Source organism: Myxocyprinus asiaticus, chromosome 1 (assembly GCF_019703515.2).
Source record: "Myxocyprinus asiaticus isolate MX2 ecotype Aquarium Trade chromosome 1, UBuf_Myxa_2, whole genome shotgun sequence".
In the NCBI taxonomy this organism is placed as follows: domain Eukaryota; kingdom Metazoa; phylum Chordata; class Actinopteri; order Cypriniformes; family Catostomidae; genus Myxocyprinus; species Myxocyprinus asiaticus.
Window position 1 is genome coordinate 22,353,956 of NC_059344.1, and position 19,868 is coordinate 22,373,823.

Below are 19,868 nucleotides of genomic sequence, written 5' to 3' on the forward strand. Positions count from 1 at the left end.
CTAGCTTGCTGTACAGGCTTCTGCAGAAATATGATTGAATACACTAACTTCACAATGATCCTGACATTCTGAACAACCCCTCACAAAAGCCCTTCCTTTAAAGCTAAGAGGCTGATATGTTCACATATAGACCCCCTCTCAAACATATCCATAGTTAATGGGAGATATTTTTACAGCTATTGTATACACCCCTTTAAATTGTCTTCATGTCCACGCATTGATGGGCAAAGGGACAATTGAGTGTTAAATATCATAGCTCGCTGGATAATCCATAACCACGGCATGTTACTAAACTATCTCTAGGATATAGGCTAGGATCAAAATGTAAAAGTTCTTGGAGTGTAAATCTAGCACTATTATATGTATGATAAACAATCGCAACATTTTTTAAAGTTCATAATCTCAGAATTGATTTGGTTCTCAAAGTGTTGCATTTGGTGGAATACATTTATCCCAGAGCTAGTGATGTTAGTGTTCTGTAATCAGCCACTAGAGGTCTATCTTGAGCTTTCCAATCTGTTTACACAGATGAGATCTCTGTAATGTGGGCTCTTTTAGTCTTGCGTGCTCCACCTCTCTGGAGTGCTCGAGAGACGGTTAAAGTGCATGCACTGTTTTTGGGCCACAACGAGCTTGGTCTTATTTTAAACACTCTGCTAAAAAATATATGAGAGTGCTGATATTTAATTGATGGCCCTCCATGACTGTGCAAGGTGCTGTACTGCTGCTAGTTAGAAAGTGAAAGAGTAACTCTCTCACACACACACACACACACACACACTTCACAAAATGATAAGAATGTTATCATAACACTAGTCCAATATGAAATAATCACTTGAAAATCTTGTGGCATCTGCATCTATTTCATAGCCACAGGAAATTCAGTGGTTTCCATGTTTTGGCCAAAGATGGCAAGTAGGTTAAACTGGAAAATATTCCTTGATAAAATGAATGTGATTCAAATTACAAGACAGTCACAAAGAATGGGCACTTTTGGATGAATTTTGTAGAGAATATGTAGGCTAGAACTGAAGCCCAGAATACGGCCTGCATCCTTTTCCTGTTTTACCCAGAATCTGAGATTAGTGAAGCACAAAGAACATTCGTACCATGAAAATGAAAAAAGATAAGCTCTAAACATACATTTCATTGTGCTACAGCGCAAGCTTTGGCTCGAAGATGCGCGCCTTTTCTTGAGTGCTCACAGAGATAAGTTAGCTGTATTTGGATTTATCTAAAGGGATAATTATACTGTGCCTGAGAAGCTGGCACATCTAAACTATGATAATAGGTACCCATTATTACCATTATCTACTTTAAAAACAGGAACTTAACTTATAGCCTTATTCTGTGTCAGGGAGATTTATAGTGACAGTCTATACTTGGTAGCTAACTATCAAAATCAAACATCTAATGGAACTTTTAATCTAATGGAAAAGGAATAGCCTACATTATCAATTAAATTAAAGGAATATTCCAGGTTCAATACAAGTCAATCAACAGCGTTTGTAGCATAATGTTGATTACCACAAAAATAATTTCTATTCATCTCTCCTTTTAAAAAAAGAAGCAAAAAACGAAGTTACAGTGAGGAATTTACAATGGAAGTGAATGAGGCAAATTTTTGGAGGGTTTAAAGGCAGAAATGTGAAGCTTATAATTTTGTTAACATTCATATTCTTTACATCTTGTGGCTTTACTTTTGAAACAGTGAGTATTTGAACTACCATTGTAAGGATCCTGTCACCTTTGTCAGTCATGTTTATTGGTTGGTGATGGGATCCTGACATCCATGTTCTTTGTTTGTGTTGAGCATATGGATCAGGGTTTATTTCCTGGTCATGTGCTCTACCTGTCTTTGTTTGTGTCTCTGTGTGAGTGCACGGCATCAGGTTTTGATTTCCTTGCCATGCGCTCTTCTGTCTATTTTGTGTTTCATGTTCTGAGCAGTGTCTGGGTCCTGACTCTTTGGTCTAGTTTGGTTTCGGTTCTGGTGTTGGGATCCAGACACTCATGATCCATGTTTTGTCTTTGTGAACGCATGGCTTCAGGTTCAGTTCTCTTGCCATGCGCTCTTCTGTCAGTCTTGTGTGCTGTGCTTTTTGTTTGAGCACACGGCTTACGATTGTGTTCGTTCGCCATATGCTCTTGTCTTCTGTCTTGTCTATTGTGTTTGGTGTGAGCACATGGCTCCTGTTAAGTGTGGCTGTGTCTCGTTTGGAAGGCTGCGTCCTCCGGAGGTCGATTTGTCGGCCGCATACATCATCGAGGCTGTCTCGTTTCAGAAAAGCGGGTAGGACACTTCAAATGCAGCCTTTGAATGCGACCTTCTTTCACGGGAATTCGGAGGATGCATGAGGTGTATCCTTCATGGGCACTCACAACCCACAATTCTTTGCTTCAACGGAAATGTCTAAAAAAATTATGCCAATTTGCCCATAAATATGATGTTCAAACGCAAGGAATGTTAATTCCCAAATTGAAGTACTTCAGTAGATGAGTGTAGAGTATATAATATGTATAATTATATTAATATATAATTAAAATAAAGTATTAGACTAAAAGTACACCTGTAAAATCTATTTTCTTTACATCTTTATAACTCTCCTAAAATGTACCTCATGCATTCCCTTTCAGAGGGACTTTGTTCCCTTCTCACTCAAAGCATTCGCGCTTGTTAAAGAGTGGCGTGCTGTCATAGCAACCATGTTACGTTCAGTTTCCGTTTGTCCTATGAAGGCCGTCTCGTTTAAACGAGGCTTGTTTAAAGGAGGACACTCGGTATACTGCAGCCTTCAAAGGACGCGTCCTACCTAGCACGCAGCCTTCGAAACGAGACACAGCCTTTGTTTGCAATGTGCTCATTAGTCTCCCACCTTGGCCCTGCCTCCTTGTTACCTTGTTATTAGTTCATTTGCCTCACCTGCTTTCCCTCGTTACCCTCCTTAGTTCCTTCCCTATTTAACCTCCCTTTGTTTTCTGTCCCGTGCCAGTTCGTTGTGGTTGTTCACCCTGTTATGTATCTTCCTTGTCAGTTCCTGTCTTTCCCAGTCATACCTGTTCCAGCCCGGTGCATTGAGCCCAGTCAGTCTTCACTGTTCTGCCCTGGACCTTGGAGTTTTCCCCTTCGGGGTAGTTTTTGTTTGTTTTTGAGTTAAATAAAGCCCATCCAACTCGCTGCATTGGAGTCCTCGCCTTCTCTCTATCCAGCCTATCCTGACAACCATTGTGCCTCAATGTAACCCAGATTTTATTTTTTTCTTAAAGAAAAGCAGGGCAAGTTGAAATGAATTTTTGTGGTAATCAACATTATGCCACAAATGCTGCCGACTGAGATACCAGTACATTAACTTGTTTTGAACCAGGAATATTCCTTTAAGGACATCAATGTTTCCTTCTAACATACAGCATACCCTGAAAATATGGAAATGGTCTGAGTTGGTAAGATCCTATAAAGTAGTAGAAGAAATAGTGGAAGGTTTTAAAGGTAAAATGTCTTATCTTTATTTTAGTCACATATATCAGTGTTGGCAAAACAGAACAGTCTTGCAAGAAAAAGAAAAGGAAAGAGAGGGAGATGGGAAGAGAGAGAGAGAGAGAGAAGTAAAGAGAGAGGAGACTGCATAGAGGAAAATACATAAACTAATCTGAAGATCTGGTACAAGCAGGAGAATTAGACCAAAGACCATATTTCCACTGTTATACCACAATGTAAGGATTACATTAAAAAAAAGATGCACACATCATTGAGAATCCATATCTCTGGGAAAGGCATGCCATGGAGAGGGGTACTTTGTGGATGCTGATTAACTTTGATAGGATAAGAAGTGGAACAGAGCCACCGCATGCACCTGCATTACCTAGAATGGGGAGGGTGAAGGTACAGATGGGAGTGAAAGTTACAGTAACAGTTCAGAATGAAGGTTCTTTGCAGAGCACAATCTCCAGCTCTGTACGGAAGAGCTTCCCTCCATCAGACAATGCCATGATGCTCTTCTTTGAGCTAGCCAGGCTTTGAGTATCAACAACCTATGGAAGCACACACACACACACACACACACACACACGAGAGAGAGAGAGAGAGAGAGAGAGAGAGAGAGAGAGAGAGAGAGAGAGAGAAAGCTGTCAACAGTGTTATTGAAGTTACGTTTAAACTGTAGCTTCCAAAGCTACAAGCTACTCATAGTTAAACTACAGTTTAGCTGCTCTTTTAAAAAGTGATTTCACTAAAAGTTACAAACAGAAAGTAGTTAACTGCATTACAGCTGTTTAAATAAGAAAATATTTTTAAATGCAGGTAAATAGCTAATATCACCTGATATGTAGGCTTAATTAGTTAGGATCATTTAGTTATGATGAGACAAGATGCCGTTTTTTGAATGGATGTCTATGGAAGAGATGCTTGAGTGTGCAGAATAAAATGCTTTTGTGAGGAAACAGCTCATCACTTAATGAATTGAATGCCTGTCTGCAAATCTTCAACATGTTTTACACTAAACAATCCTTTTTGAATGGACTATGTGTGGAGTTTACTAAGACAAAACTTCTGTTTTGTAAGAGAATAGGTCTACACAGACAATTTTGCGACAGGTAGATGTCAGTTTACAGCTCTCCCCATTCATTTGTATGGTATCTGCAAACGGTGATTTACTACCGTAACACGCTTGTTGACTGTTATGCTCTCTTCTATCTATGTTCAAAACACAGAGGTTGTTAGCTCAGTATAAAAGATTTCTGCTTAAATGAATCAGTGAATCATTTACATGAACCGTCCGAACGAACTTATTCACAAAAATGAATTTTAGTTATCAACGCCAAAGCTAAGAGATCCGTTTAATGTAACCGGTTCCATTTACATGAACTACCTAAAAAGAATGGTATGGAATTTCCAGCACTACACATGAGAGAGGGGACGATTTAGGTGAGCGTGTTTGATTTACTTTTCGTTTTCATTGCTACATTCACAATTCAATAAAATACTCTGCTACTCATTGGAAAATGTAGCTCGTTACTGGAAAAGCAACACTATTGTAAAACTAGCTGAGCGACTGTCATGCTACTGTATAATGTAGTTAAGTTAGTAGCATCGCTAATTTTGGTTAGCTACTCAAAAAAATGGGTTGTCAGTAAGTATTCAGATGAACCAAATGTGTCTCAGCAATTAGAGCTAATCCTCCAACCAACCCCAAGTTACCATGTTATGCTTTTGGTAGAGGTCTCTCAGGAGTGCATCCAACTCATGTTCATCAATATAACCATTTCCATCCTGTTGAGACCAAAAAAGGAGAGAAACTGAGAAAAGGGAGCACATTTGTGTTGTTTGTATAGGGATGTGAAAGTTATGAATTTTGAGGTTGTGTGTTAAATGCGTAGTAATGTTAAAGTGTGTGTGTTCATGTGTTGATGTGTTTGGTGTATTTGGTCTTCTAGATATGTGTGGATTTCTAACCCATCTACAATACAAGACAAATGAACAAGAACACAAACTTGAAGGTACTCTGAATTTTTCTCACCTTGTCATAATAGGCGAAGATGCCTTCAAATTCATCAGCAGATAGTTTGATGTTCTGGTGATGAAGAGGAAAAAGTGATATCAGATTAATGTATGTGTGTGCAAAAGAGAAGATGTAGTGTAATATAAATTTGGCTTTAGATTTGATTTCGAGGGCCTGAATTTCATAACTAGACAATAATCCTCTTAATCCTTAGGATTACAACAGAACCTAGCTACTAACACGTAGCATCATTCCATCATGTATGCAATATATATCACTCACAAACATGCCAATATAATGTACTAATGTGATGTAGCCATGCCAGACATTGCACAACATTTAATTTAGAAAATTGCAGTGTTGATTATGGAAACTATATTTGCCTAGATTCCACTGATAAAGGTAACAATACTCAAGCCTTGCAGTTAATATCAGACTTTCGTTTCACTCAATGTCAGTTTAGAATTGACAGGCAGAATTTTATGCCCTTTTATGTCTGTGTTTTATAATGTCTCCCGATTCCCATCCCTGGATGAACAGGCTAAGGTCTCCCAGCACATTGTAAATAAAATGGTAACACTTTATAAAAACTTTCATTAATTGCATACAGTAACAAACACTATTACATTACATAGTGCCTAACATTCAAATAATGCACATTCAAATAGTGTGCATGGCATGAAGCAGCACATACTTGCTGTACATAATGTTTTAAAAAAAATTGATTTATAATGATGATTTCTATACTGTTATGTTAATGGCCAATGTATCTTGCTTCCACCTAATAAAACGTCACCACTGTATGAGCCACTCACACTATGAGACTGAATGTGGACCAATTCTTCCAGCCTTTACATATCATTTTCATTTGTTTTGTTGAGATGAAAGAGGCAGCAAGAGAATAAATAAAAAGCATACAGTGAATGTGGGGAGGCTGGGAAGGGTCTTGAGGCCAGTACATCTCCATGTTCAAGAATAATCTATGGAGATTATCATAACTACAGTAGGACTGAAGTAATCCCTATCAACCCGTGCTCACTGGGGTTGAAATCAGCCACCAATCTGCCATCAGGTTCACACACAGACAACACATGTAAACACACATGCAAACACACACACACACACACACACACACACACACACAAACAAATAAATGCACCCAAACACACACTCACTTGTAGTCGAAAATATTTTTTGCGTGATTTCTGTAGAAAACATGCGTCTTTATCAAGTGATCTTATGAAGGCTGTTTTCTTACCTGAAATTTGAGCAGAAAATTCTCCTGCACTGGAAGAAGTCTGGAAGCGCAATACATAACATTTAGTGCAATTTCACATGTTATACATTCTCTAACTCTTTTTCACTCTCTTTCATCATTTCTCACCTAGCCATCTCAGACAATCCAAGCTTCCCATCACCATTCAGGTCAAACATTTTAAGCTGTAGAAATAGCACAAATTAAAGGGAAGCTGTGTCTGTGCATGTGAGTGAGAGACTAACAGCTGTGTGTAAGTGTGTATCTACTCACTATGGTCTGTGTATACTCGTTCAGTTTCTTGTCATCATAATGTCTGTTTGCTTTCTTCAGTAGATCGGAGAGGAAGCCCTGGGGGGGGGGGGGGGGGAGCTTTATTTTTTTCAAATGTTTTTATTTATTTATTCATTATCCCCTTTTCTCCCAATTTGGAATGCCCAATTCCTACTACTTAGTAGGTCCTCGTGGTGGCGCGGTTACTTGCCTCAATCCAGGTGGCGGAGGACAAGTCTCAGTTGCCTCCGCTTCTGAGACCATCAATCCACACATCATATCATGTGGCTCGTTGTGCATGACACCGCGGAGACTCCGCATGTGGAGGCTCATGCTACTCTCCAAGATCCACGCACAACTTATCACACGTCCCACTGAGAGTGAGAACCTCTAATCGCGACCACGAGGAGGTTACCCCATGTGACTCTTCCCTCCCTAGCATCCAGGCCAATTTGGTTGCTTAGGAGACCTGGCTGGAGTCACTCAGCACACCCTGGACTCGAACTCGTGACTCCAGGGGTGGTAGTCAGCGTCAATACTCACTGAGCTACCCAGGCCCCATGAATGAGCTTTATTAATCAAAAGTTCTATCACAAGTTTGGAAAGTTCTGCTTGATTTTTGAATAATACCTTCAGTTCATTGGATTCAATGTATCCACTTCGGTCAGTATCGTATTTTCTCCATGCCTGCAATATGGGGGAAAAAAAGGCATTCAAATAGACAACTGCACATTTACATCCAAATGAGGACATACCATAGTCTTCTATTGTCTACTATACTTCTGTTGTCTCATAGACTTCTATTACTTCTTTTACCTAAAAGTATTAACCTTGTGCAACACCGCATCCACATGTGTGGATGCTGTATTTTGGCTTTGCTTTATGCAACGCATAATTTTAATTAATCAAAATCAACTGAATACTGTTCACAAGTCTCTAAACTGTCATTTAAGGGTTAAACTTCTGGCGCACTGCGTCACGTGACACAACAGCAGTGGTGGATTTAGGCATGGGCGACATGGGCGAAATGGGCAGCCGCCTTGGGCGGCATCTTGCTATCGATCAAGAAAATGAGATATTTACTGTAAAAATTGTTTTTGTAGTGTTTTGTATTAGTTTAAATCTACAGTAGGTGCAAAATTATTTATGTTCTTTTATAAACAATTTTTTTAAATATTTGTTAATGTAAAAAATTGTTTTTAAATGGTTCTTTAAACGCTTTCAGTGTCATTTAATAACTTTATAAATGTGTTTATTATAGAAAATTACAAAATTCTGAATGTAGAACGAAGATATATTGAATGATGTAAATACAATTGTAGAATACATTAAAGGTGCACATCTAATAGTGTCACTGGGGGCTGAGCCCCCCTAAGATTGAAATCCTAGAATCACCCCTGTTAGTTATTTTTTTTATATTTTCCAACATTAACACATATTTTGCTTCATTTTAATATAAATTTTGTTATTGTTTTATTTTGATATCACTGTACAATACGGTTGTATTCATTAACATTAGGAAATGTATTCCTATACATTTACTGTGCATTTTCACATTGAGAATCAATATATTCATGCAAAAGCTGAAAAATTTTGCTTTCAGAGGCTTTACATGGAGTTAGAATGAAAATAAGGTGCATTTCAAACTGTTCTGAGACCAGTGCAGACAGACAACACACTAGAGATTAAGTCATTCACTAAATAGGGAGCAAGGAAGCATCCTATAACTTTCTATGCAGCTAAGTGCATTCACTCCTATCTGACCAAAAAATCAGTTTCAGGCTGCAGATGATGTTTGGACCAGTCAGCATGTTTGGCAGACATGGGACAGTGGTAATCAGTACATAGATTCAGAATTTTATAGTACAAATTTTATTTTAACATTGTTGGCAGTGATTGGATGATGCTGGTCATAACTATTAATCAGAATTATTTATTCAGCTTTATAAAACATGAATAACCAACACTTCTGAACACATAATAAACAATTTGATGAAAAAAATCTAACTTTCTTAGTCCCGCTGTCCACATATGTGGACATAAATTGTTATGAAAACTATTTGCACCAGAAAGTTTTTTTTTATTTATTTATTTTTTTTGGCTTGTTTATTAGGTGCTACTAGTTACAAATCAAAAAGGCAAATGAAAAATGCACACAGCAGTCATGCCGGGGTCTCAGCAGGTTAATAAATAATATACTGCCCTGCAAATTCAAAATGCAGTAACTGCACATTTAGTCAAAACTGAGTTGAACTGAGCTTGAATCAGGTCCCTTTTAGAATGGTTTTGGCTCACCTTTGCTTAGATTCAGAGAAAACGGAGTAATCCACATTTGGCTGGATAATCAAAAAACTTTGCAGCTACTCAGTTGCACTGTTGGGTAACTTACTGTGTTTTGGCTTTGCAGGGCAGTATAGACAAACCCAAACCTTAATCCTATCCTTTTTTATTTTAATTATTGTTCTTATTTAATTATGGCTTATTTAATTTTTCCAACTGAGAACGTCTCCAAAGAGAGGCTTTGTCTCCCAAAGTATAGCTAAGTAAACCCCACACACATTCAACCTATCAAATCTTTAAAGGTTTTACCCCATTAAGGTCAAATGGACAGGGTTTCAATCTAAAATGTTCAGATTTGTCATAATCATCTTTAGTGATGTCATTTTCATCTTGTGTTTAAACCAGCAGATTTGAGAAATTGGAATTCAACTGGGATTACTGGTGGTCTGATCTAATGTAGAGGAATACCAACCTGCCCTGATTGACCAGGATCTGTGTTATTGTGTGCATTACTGAGCTAACTCCTTAATCCTCACTTTTGGGTAGTCTCTTCTGTTCTACGATGTTCAATAGAACCTACATGTTTTGTATTATTTACAAAATCCCTGTGTTGAACAAATGAACCTCCATTAACCCAGTTACTCACACATACGCCCACTGTGTTCGTCTGTGTTGCAGGTCATTCATAATGGATTGCCTACCACAAAGAGTTTTCTTGCTCTCTCTTTCTCATACTCGGTCTCTCACAGACACACATAAAACACCTTGCCTATTAAAAAGCACTTAATGTTTACAATAATAACTGTTTAAACTGTTGATTCACAAAAAAAATAAAGAGGTTGCTAATCTAGTCAGTCAGACACATAGACCAGAGACAGTTAATCTCACTTAGAGTCTCTACAGAACAGGAAACTCAGCAACAAAATAGTCACTGTGTGTTTTAGTGCTTGACATACCGCCATAAACTCAGCACTGGATCCCACAAACTGCCTGAAGCATAATAGAAAGTTCTCCTCTGTTGGCAGGATCTGAGCCAGCTGAAAAAGATAAAGAGAGAGAGGGAGCAAGAAAGAAACCATTATCAGCATTTCTTTATCATAACAAGACCTAATCACTTTTAATGCTCAGTAATATAAATATTATTGGATAAAATAGTAATCTTGAATCATCTTTTGAACAAAACTGAGAAAGTGTTGTCTTGTAGTGTTTACTTGACCATCCAGTTGACTATTTAATGTGTTTCCTTTACATTTCTCACAGTCTATAATACTGTTAAAAGGGATTTCAGCACCATGGACAGCCGCACAGTAGAGCACAAACTCTTATCCTAAGCAGCCCTTTTGCTACACGATCAACCAAGTGCTGCTGTCTGAGCTGATGCCTGTGTATAAAGCCTATCTCTCTGGCTTAAGAAGAGCACTCTCTTCTTCTAGAACTGGACAGGAATGAGAGACCATTTCATGCCATTGGTTATCTCTTCCGGACTCAACAGAGGAATCCATCACTGCTGAACCACTGAAGGGATACTAAACCTAAACCATTGCAAGTCCAGAAGCACAAAGCCAGCAAAGCTCTCTGTACTGAAAAAGTACTTTTTAAGTCTTACAAGCCAGCTGTTTTGTGATGAGCTGCAACAAATATAACCACCTCTTTTAGGGAAAATATTAAGGCTGTCAATTTAACGCATAATTTCAATGCAATTAATTATATAAAAGATATTTATAATGCCCCCTGACTGTACGTGAATTCTGCAATAAGGAATTTTCCTACTAACAGAGCAATTAAAACTAGACTACCACTTTCAGGTTTTTGCAGGGGGCAGTCAGCGCATCTCCAGCTGTGCAGGCAACAAACCACACTTACTGGGAGCAAACAGCACAATATTATGAGCCACACACATGCATTCTTGCGTTCAAAGGCAGCTGGATGCAGCACAAGTTTAAACACGGGGGTCTCGCGACTTGCTTTTTAAAGTTTAAAACCACATTTAACTTGAAACAGCGTCCTAAAAACTCAATGTTTATGCACAAGATGATAAAACCATTGAAACGCAATGCAACCAGAGGGAGATGCTTCTACAGCGTTCATCAGACACATATGTGCTTAGGCCAAGAAAAGTAATGCAGGTGAAAACAGCCATTGACAAACTCAATTGCAAAATGGATTGCAGTGGACTGTAGGCCAGTGACAACCTCTGTTCAGTTATACGGAAATAAAACAAACAATATATTGACTTCTAAAATCACTTTTTGTATTGTCTAATCACTCCTCAGTCATGATAATGTAATGTCTTTGAATTATCTGAATTATTATTATATTTATTATATATATATATATATATATATATATATATATATATATATATATATATACCGTATTATTATATTTATAATTAAAAGAGGCCCTTTCTTAGCAAACATTGATATGTATTATAAATTGCGATTACTTTGATTTTAATCAGCATCTCATGTAAAAATGTTATTCAAAATTTTGATTGACAGCCCTAGTAAATATGCTTTTATTATCATAGAATGCTCATTCTACTGTATGTCTGAAACATGTACAGATAATGAAAAGAGATGTCTAGTTCAACAACTCCTTGGCTCATGAATAACCCCACCACAGCATTGCCCATATGTTCCTGGAGTGCAGTCAGATTACACATCTCTCTTTAGTCTCTCCATTTAAAGTTAAGCTTTTGACAGACACTTTTATACAAAGCGACTTACAGTGCATTCAAGGTACACATTTCATCAGTTAGTGTGTTCCCTGGGAATCAAACCTGTGATTCTTTTAATTTTGTAACAACAACTGAGAGAACATGTATTGAATGCATTTTTCTCATGTTGTCACAAGTCTATCATATATTTTTTTTATTTTTATTGTTTGTCCTACAATAATACCATTTTACCTTTATTACGTTTAATCCATGCAAATGTTTTCTGAATGATTGAACTGGAGAGTTACCAAGATCCTGCATCACTATTGTGCCTTTGAGCAATGTGGGGTATAGTTCAGTAAATGAAGTAATCCTGAAATGTTGTAGATATCATTGCTTCTCTACCCCTGTGTGTTTGTTGCTTTTAATGTGTTGTGGTAAGTGAGCATCACTTAAGATGATTTATATTCCACTGTTAAAAGATCAGATCAGATCTGATAAAATAATCAAATTATTTTATCTTCTAAATCATCTTATTGTTTACACTGATTATGCTTTTAGCTCAAAGAAGAATAAAAGATCTACTAGTAATATCTTTCTGAAGAAAAAGTCAAGCAGAAAAACTTGGGAAGCAAGACAGCTGAAGATGGCTGATATGAGGATCCCAATTTGGTTAATCCGAGGTTTCAGCTTAGAAATCACGCTAGGGAACAGATTGTTCACTCATACAAGCCTTGAAAAAGGAAATGAATGAACTGTTGAACTCCTGTCAGCTTTGAAAAAAAAAAGTGGAATGATTGAGATTTTGTATCAGACTTAAAAAAAGGAAAACTGCCAGAGTGGACATCAAAACTTTGGAGAGTTGTCATTTATGGTTAAATTGAATGCCTTTATTTGCATGTTCTCCTGCTCGAACAAAACTTTTAGCTGGTGAATGGATAGGGCTTTCTTGAAGAAACCATTTTTACCTCCACTAAGATGAGAGATTTAAAAATCAGAGGGACTTAAAAATCAGGCAAGGTAAAGAAATGTACAAATAAAAATAAAATATCGAAAAATAGTTACATAACCAACATACGAAATGAATGAAAACATTAATTGTTGAAGTTCAAGAGGGGGTGGTTGGAGGTAGCGAGTAGGAGGTAATATTTTCATATGGTCCCTCTGACTGGATTAGTGAGGTCTCTCTTCCAACATATATCATTACACTCATGCGGTCATGAAGTCATGCCTGATGGACATCACCCCCTCCCTTTACCCATCTCTCCCTCCTCTCATCCCTCTCCCTGACCCTCCCTTGATCATTCAATCTGCCCTCTCCTTGAAGCCCCTAATCTCCCCTCATTGTCCTCTTTGTATTTCTTCTGGGTGTTGCAGTAATCTCTGGTGGTGGCTCTGCAGAACAGTCTCTTTCCTGAGCTTCAAACCAGTGCTGTACTGCAGCAGTAAAAAAGGGTGGGAAATTACCTCAGACATCTCAATCTTTCCATCACCGTTCTCGTCAAATTTCAGCATAAACTCTCTCATCCTGTCTCTGAATGAAGCATTTGAAGGATCCTGAAACCAAACCAAACATGCCTGACATATAAAACAGAACTGTTCCTACTTCAGTGAATTGCTATATTAAGACCATTAATCAATTTTACAAATGTTCAAAGAGAACTACAGCTGAAAAAGGTTCAGCAAATCATGCCATGCAGAAACTGCATTGACATTAGAAAATATCAGACAGATGGTACCTGTTCAGATGGCACAGCTATTAAGCAAGATTAATCTAGGCATCTCAATCTATAGTTTATAATAACCGTATGTGACAACCAGGTCACCTCTTATCAAGTAAAACTGCTGCAGATGTTTTAAACATAATTAATAAAGTGTGCAATGTGTGACTCACCGCACTTTTCCGTGCAATCTCAAGCTCACGAATGAAATGTTCCAGTTCCTTCCCTTCAATGCAGCCATTCCCTAGAGAGAAAAAAATCAATTATGAGTTAAAACTGAACATTCAAGACACACAGACATGGCTTGTCTGATATTCTTTGATGTAACTGGACAATCAGTCTGTCTTTGTAAGTAAAAAGAGGGCCCAATGCTTAATGCTGTGGGGGAATTAATTATCTATTACAGATATTTTCAAAGATGTACAATATTCTCCATATATTTTATGAAACAGTACTGAGACATTTGTACAGTTAAGGGTTAAGGACCTTTCTCAATTTGAAGGTTTTCAATTCAGGGTAAAGGACCTTCCTTTACATATAGCCACGTTATATCAATTGTAACAGCAGCAGAGCTGTGAAACACCCCCCCCTTTTGTCAAGTTGCTACTTTTAAGTGTAAGAAGCTCAAATCTCTGTCTGTCCTTGAACTCCCCCCATCTTTTCTTACAGAGCGAGTATCTCGCCCATTTTATTCTACTGTTAAGAGAAACTAAAATTTGAACATTGAGCATGAAAACAACAAGGGCTAAGTTATAGCTACTTACAATGATTCCAGCATTTAATTGATGGTTTACATCTTAAGCCTGTATTCTGTTTTAGGAAATGAATCTGGGTTCAATATCATTATTGTGATAATGACAAAAAAGTATGTTCCAGAAAATCAGCAAATAATGGCAGAATTAAATCTAACATAAATCACCCCAAAATATACATTCTCTAATCATTTACTCCCCCTCATGCCATCCCAGATGTGTATGACTTTCTTTCTTCTGCTGAACAAAAGATTTCTAGAAGAAAATTTCAGCTCTGTAGGTCCATTCAATGCAAGTGAATGGTGACCAAACTTTTAAAGCTCCAAAAAGCACATAAAGGCAGCATAGAAGTAATCCATATGACTCAGGTGGTTTAATCCATGTCTTCTGAAGCGGTCCAGTTGAACATACCAAAATATAACTCCTTTTTCTTTATAAATCTTGACATCAGCAGTCTCTTTGGCTTTCATGATTTCAAGCTCGATTACACTAACACCATCTAGTGCTTTGCGCATGTGTCAAGCACTAGGAAGTGTAATCGAGCTTAAACATGCCTTGAGACTGCAATTGCAAGATGTACAGAGAAAAAGGAGTTATATTTTGATCTGTTCTCACTCAAAACCGATTGGATCGCTTCTGAAGACTGGATTTAACCACTAGAGTTGTATTTCTTTTATGATGCCATTATATGCTTTTTAGAGCTCCAAACTTTTGTCATCATTCACTTGCATTGTATGGACCTAAAAAGCTGAGATATTCTTCTAAACATCTTCGTTTGTGTTCTGCAGAAGAAAGAAAGTCATAAACATCTGGGATGGCATGATCAAATGATGAGAGAATTTTCATTCTTGGGTGAAGAATTCCTTTAATTTAATCCATCATATAAAGCTTGGTAACATATTGGCTTCTTTTATTAAGTAGCCAAACAATAGATCAAAACAAGACATGGCTTGTAAACTGATTATTGATGTAATGTTGCAATTTGGTTGCAGGAAGTTTCTTGAAATTTAGAGGTTAAGGGGAACGTTAGGAAGCTAATTGTGCCCAACTTAAAACAAACGCTCTATTTCTGTAATAAATCAATACATTTCCTTGCTTACCAAAAAAGAACCTCAAAGCTGTGTTCTAGGAACGTTCTGGGAACCAAAAACTAACATTCCCAGAACCAAAAATTCTTACATTAATCACCCACCCACAATTTGTGTAAAGCAAGGGCGTAGCCAGGAAATTACTTTTGGGTGTGCCTCAACATAAATGTATGGCCCAGTTTTCACCCAAATATTTATTTATTTATTTTTACAAAATTTTCCTTAACAACAGAGAAGCGGCACAGAATTTATGCATTTTTAAACTATTTATAAATATATATTTAAGTCAAAGAATAATCTCTAATATTCTGGGTGGGCCTGGGTCTAATTTGGGTGGACCCACGCCCACCCCGGCCCACCCTTGGCTATGCCACTGGTGTAAAGGGTACACTCTTAAAAATTTTCCCGTCAAAAAACAGTAAAGAACTGGCAGCAGGGTTGCCAGCATGTTACTGTAAAATTAACGGTGTCTTGCTGTTGCTGAAATTAACAGCTAGTTACTGTTTTTACAGTTACAGTATACAACTGTAATTTAGCAGCATATAGCTGTCAAATTACATACCATCTACTGTTGTTGAAATTAACAGATATGTTCCCAGCATGCACTGCGGCATGAAGAAATTACTTCGATTTTTTAATATGTACTAGTTTATTTTGACATTGTTTTTGTTGTAGTCTAAGTTACTTGGATTTTAATGTTCAGCTGTTACTTATTTACGTAAAAGTATGTTTGTTAATGGTCACCGTTGTTGCGTTTTGTATCCAAGAGTTGATATCTGTGTGTCTTGATAACAACTCTAGCTATGCTGTAACTTCATCAAACTCGAGTTATGCTGTAAATTCATCAAAAACATTAAACACTCAATTTGATATCATTTTGCTGAAATATCCTTTACTGTTTTTGCTTTTGTGTGTAATGCATCACTATTGCCACATACAGTGCCATTTGCAAGGTAGGATCAGATATTCAGTCTGACCTTAGGTTTTGTCTTCCAAGTAGCACAGTGCAACAACTTGTCTTTTACTTAAACATAAATTGACTGGCTGGAAAAACATAATATAATAATAGAGAAGGTCCAAGGTGCCAGCTCAAGAGATCACTAATCACCATAATGGTGACTTCAATCAAAACACAACTATTGATAACAAAACAACAACACTATTAAACTAAGACTTCTATTAAGTCTGAATAAATAATTTTGTTCGTGTTTTTTTTTTTTTTTTTTTTACAGTTTTTGTAGCTCCGATGCATTTGCCAAAGCATACACACTTATTCAAGCGCAAAGGCTTATGGGTATTTCACCATTATAACCCACAATGCAGTGCTATACTGTTATTTTACTGTGTACAGATGGTTGTTTTGTTTTTGTTTTTTTCATAAAAATACATTGTTCAATCCTGGCAAAATTGTACATTTAATATGTACATTGCTTCAAAGGTTGATTTTTTATTATTATTTGACTTCTCATTAGACAGACAAGTGAAGGCTGATGTGAGATGATAAAGAACAGAGGTGTTGGTCAGAAACATCATGAACACTAACCATGTTCCACAAACTAAATTTTCATGGGTGGGGGTTAAAATATACATTTCAAAATGTCACTATAGCTTTCACCAAAATTATATCATGATTTTAAATGTTCATTTTCCCGTAATGCCTTGCATAGAACAGCTATTTACCGTCAAACTAGTCACTCGACAGTGAGCCTGCTCTTGATCTCCCAGAATGCAACATTTTTAACAGCAAACTACTGTATTTAAGAATCACAGTAGATTGCTGTAGGAATTTGGCCGTAAATTTACAGCAATGTTTTACAGTGTAGGCACTTATAATCTTTAAAAGAAAATGATGGATTTATGTGGCACTGACCCACTCCAAATATCATTCTGTTATACAGTGAGGTCTTCCGTCCATCCATTTTTTTATCTTCATAGAGACTCTCAAACTCTGACATACTAATCAATTCGAAGGAAGGATTCCATCCCACAGCGAAATCAATAATGCCAACAATGCCTGTGGGCTAAACATTTACTGAGCTGATAAAACGCGTACTTAACGCTCAAAGAAATGAACAGGGCGACATGCAATCATCCCAGAGGCTGATTTTTTTCTTCTTCTTCTTCTTCCCTGAATTATTCAAGAAATACGCTTGTGTGTTAAACTGCATGACGATTCTAAGTTACAGCCTTCTTAGATGACCACTATAGGCCTGCTATGCATTTTATTTTCCAATTATTTAAACGTGTAACTCAATTAATTATTTCTAGGACTCCAAAATGAAAATATGAATGTCCCATCCAACGAATAGCCCAAAAAGAAGAGTCAAGTGTGGTTAGTTTTAGGATTTTTAATTAACATAAACCAAATGTTTAATTGCATTTAACATTGCATTAAACATTTAATTTAATTAAAAAATGAAACCAGTGAAAGCATCAAATTATATCTTTAAACTTCTATACAGGATTTTTTTTTTCTCACCACCTACAATAATTGCGCATACTCATGACTCTTTCCAACATCATTCTCTGTACACCCCATCCAAAACGAAGCAAATATCAAAGTAAATTAGCTGAGATATTTATTATTATCATTGCTTTATTTTTGTTTGCGGTTTTGAATTTTAACGTACATTGTACACAAATAAATTAATGCAAATTGTAATGAAAGTAACTGTAGGCTATGCCTATAGAAATAGCAGGTAATATGCACAAATCAATTTACATAAGTCAAACGATGTACTGTACATCTAAACTCTCATCATGGTTTTCAAAGTGCTCTTTTACCATCTTATAATAACTTGTCCCGGGACATCACACTCACCATCAGCATCGAATTTATTCCATATATCGAGAAACTGACTGGCAGTGAGTTCCGCCAGGTGCACAGGAAGAAGTTCTGGTCCCTTATTCGCCATATGTATGGTTGTCCACTCCTTTTCGGATTTTTCAAGAAAATAAATGTCCCGTCTTTGGAGCACTTCTTTACACCTCAGCGAAACACTGTAAGTAGCCCGATAGAGAAAGCAGTTATTAACCCCCTCTTGCTGAAGCCTGCAGTTCACAGACACCGACCGATTGGCGGCAGCATCGCGCGTTAAAGAAATGATCTTCTGCAGTCCATTCAGAGCCTCACTCGAGGAGCATCAGAGCGGGATTATGGAAATTAATTCCAATGCTGTGCAAATCCTATGCGTCCGCACGCTTCCACGAGCGGAAAATTGCATCAAACTTTCCTAAAGCATATCGACAGTGACCAACACTGGCAGGAGTCCCTCTGAGTGTGTTTGGAAAAAGATACAGAAGATTTTATCTGCTAAATTTACAGTTAGTTTGTTTATGTGGAAGCTAATTCTCACATTTATGTCTACATAACATAATTTTAAAAGATCTTGTTCATTTAGATAGATAGAGAGAGATGGATGGACAGGGTTGGAGAGTAATGGAATAAATGTAACAGGATTACATATTTAAAATACAAAATATAAGTAACTGTATTCCACTACAGTTACAATTTATATAATTGGTAATTAGAATACAGTTACATTCAAAAAGTATTTTGATTACTGAAGAGATTACTTTGCATTTTATTGTCATTTGTTTCATTTAATATTTAGTCCTTTCAGATGGAAAACATTTATACATTATAAATATTCTTATGATGTGTTACATTCATACGAGCAGACAGAGAAGTAAGTTTGAAGTTTGGAGCAGAAGAAATAGAAATAAACCTTGTGTAAATTGTCAGCTTTACGCTAAGTTAAAATGTTATTTCTAGCCATTTTACAAGCACGTTACCAGACACGATCATATTTTTTATCAAGAAAATTCACGTTGGATCATAATTTCTTTTTTTCTAGTCAGACCTTTGATATTAGGGCAAAAATCATATTCTTGATAATAATTTTTGTATTGTTTTCCTGTAAAAATATAAAAAACAAGATCAATTAGATTTATCTTGTTTTAGAAACAACACTGCATAAGATAATTAGGTTTTTCAGAGAATGTATTTTTAACATGTGTATTTTGTCTTACTGTACTGGCAGAGTTTTTATTGTCAAAACAAGTGAAAAAATCTACCAGTGCTGAAGAAGTAATACAGAGTATTTAGAATACGTTACTGACCTTGAATAATCTAATGGAATACGTTACAAATGACATTTTACAGCATTTATTCTGTAATCTGTAGTGGAATACATTCAAAAGTAACCCTCACAACCCTGTGGATGGATGGATGGATGGATGGACAGATAGATAGATAGATTTTATGTACCCACAATCTGGCCAGCAAATAATTCATTAAAATGATAAGCTCTTTTATTCAGTATATGCACACCATAAGCTCCTA

The 19,868-nt window shown here is 36.8% G+C and overlaps 1 protein-coding gene across 1 annotated transcript; it reads right to left on the reverse strand.

Annotated features, from left to right (window-relative positions):
• Positions 1-3,496: 3,496 nt before the first annotated feature.
• Positions 3,497-18,552, reverse strand: LOC127448810 (calretinin-like). The gene is made up of 11 exons (XM_051711669.1): positions 18,345-18,552; positions 13,857-13,927; positions 13,430-13,519; positions 10,260-10,340; positions 7,654-7,710; positions 7,024-7,101; positions 6,880-6,935; positions 6,754-6,793; positions 5,514-5,567; positions 5,195-5,266; positions 3,497-4,029 (listed from the first exon to the last, which is right to left on the reverse strand). The coding sequence occupies exons 1-11, from the start codon at positions 18,436-18,438 to the stop codon at positions 3,913-3,915; spliced, it is 810 nt and encodes a 269-aa protein (XP_051567629.1). The 5' UTR covers positions 18,439-18,552; the 3' UTR covers positions 3,497-3,912.
• Positions 18,553-19,868: the final 1,316 nt, after the last annotated feature.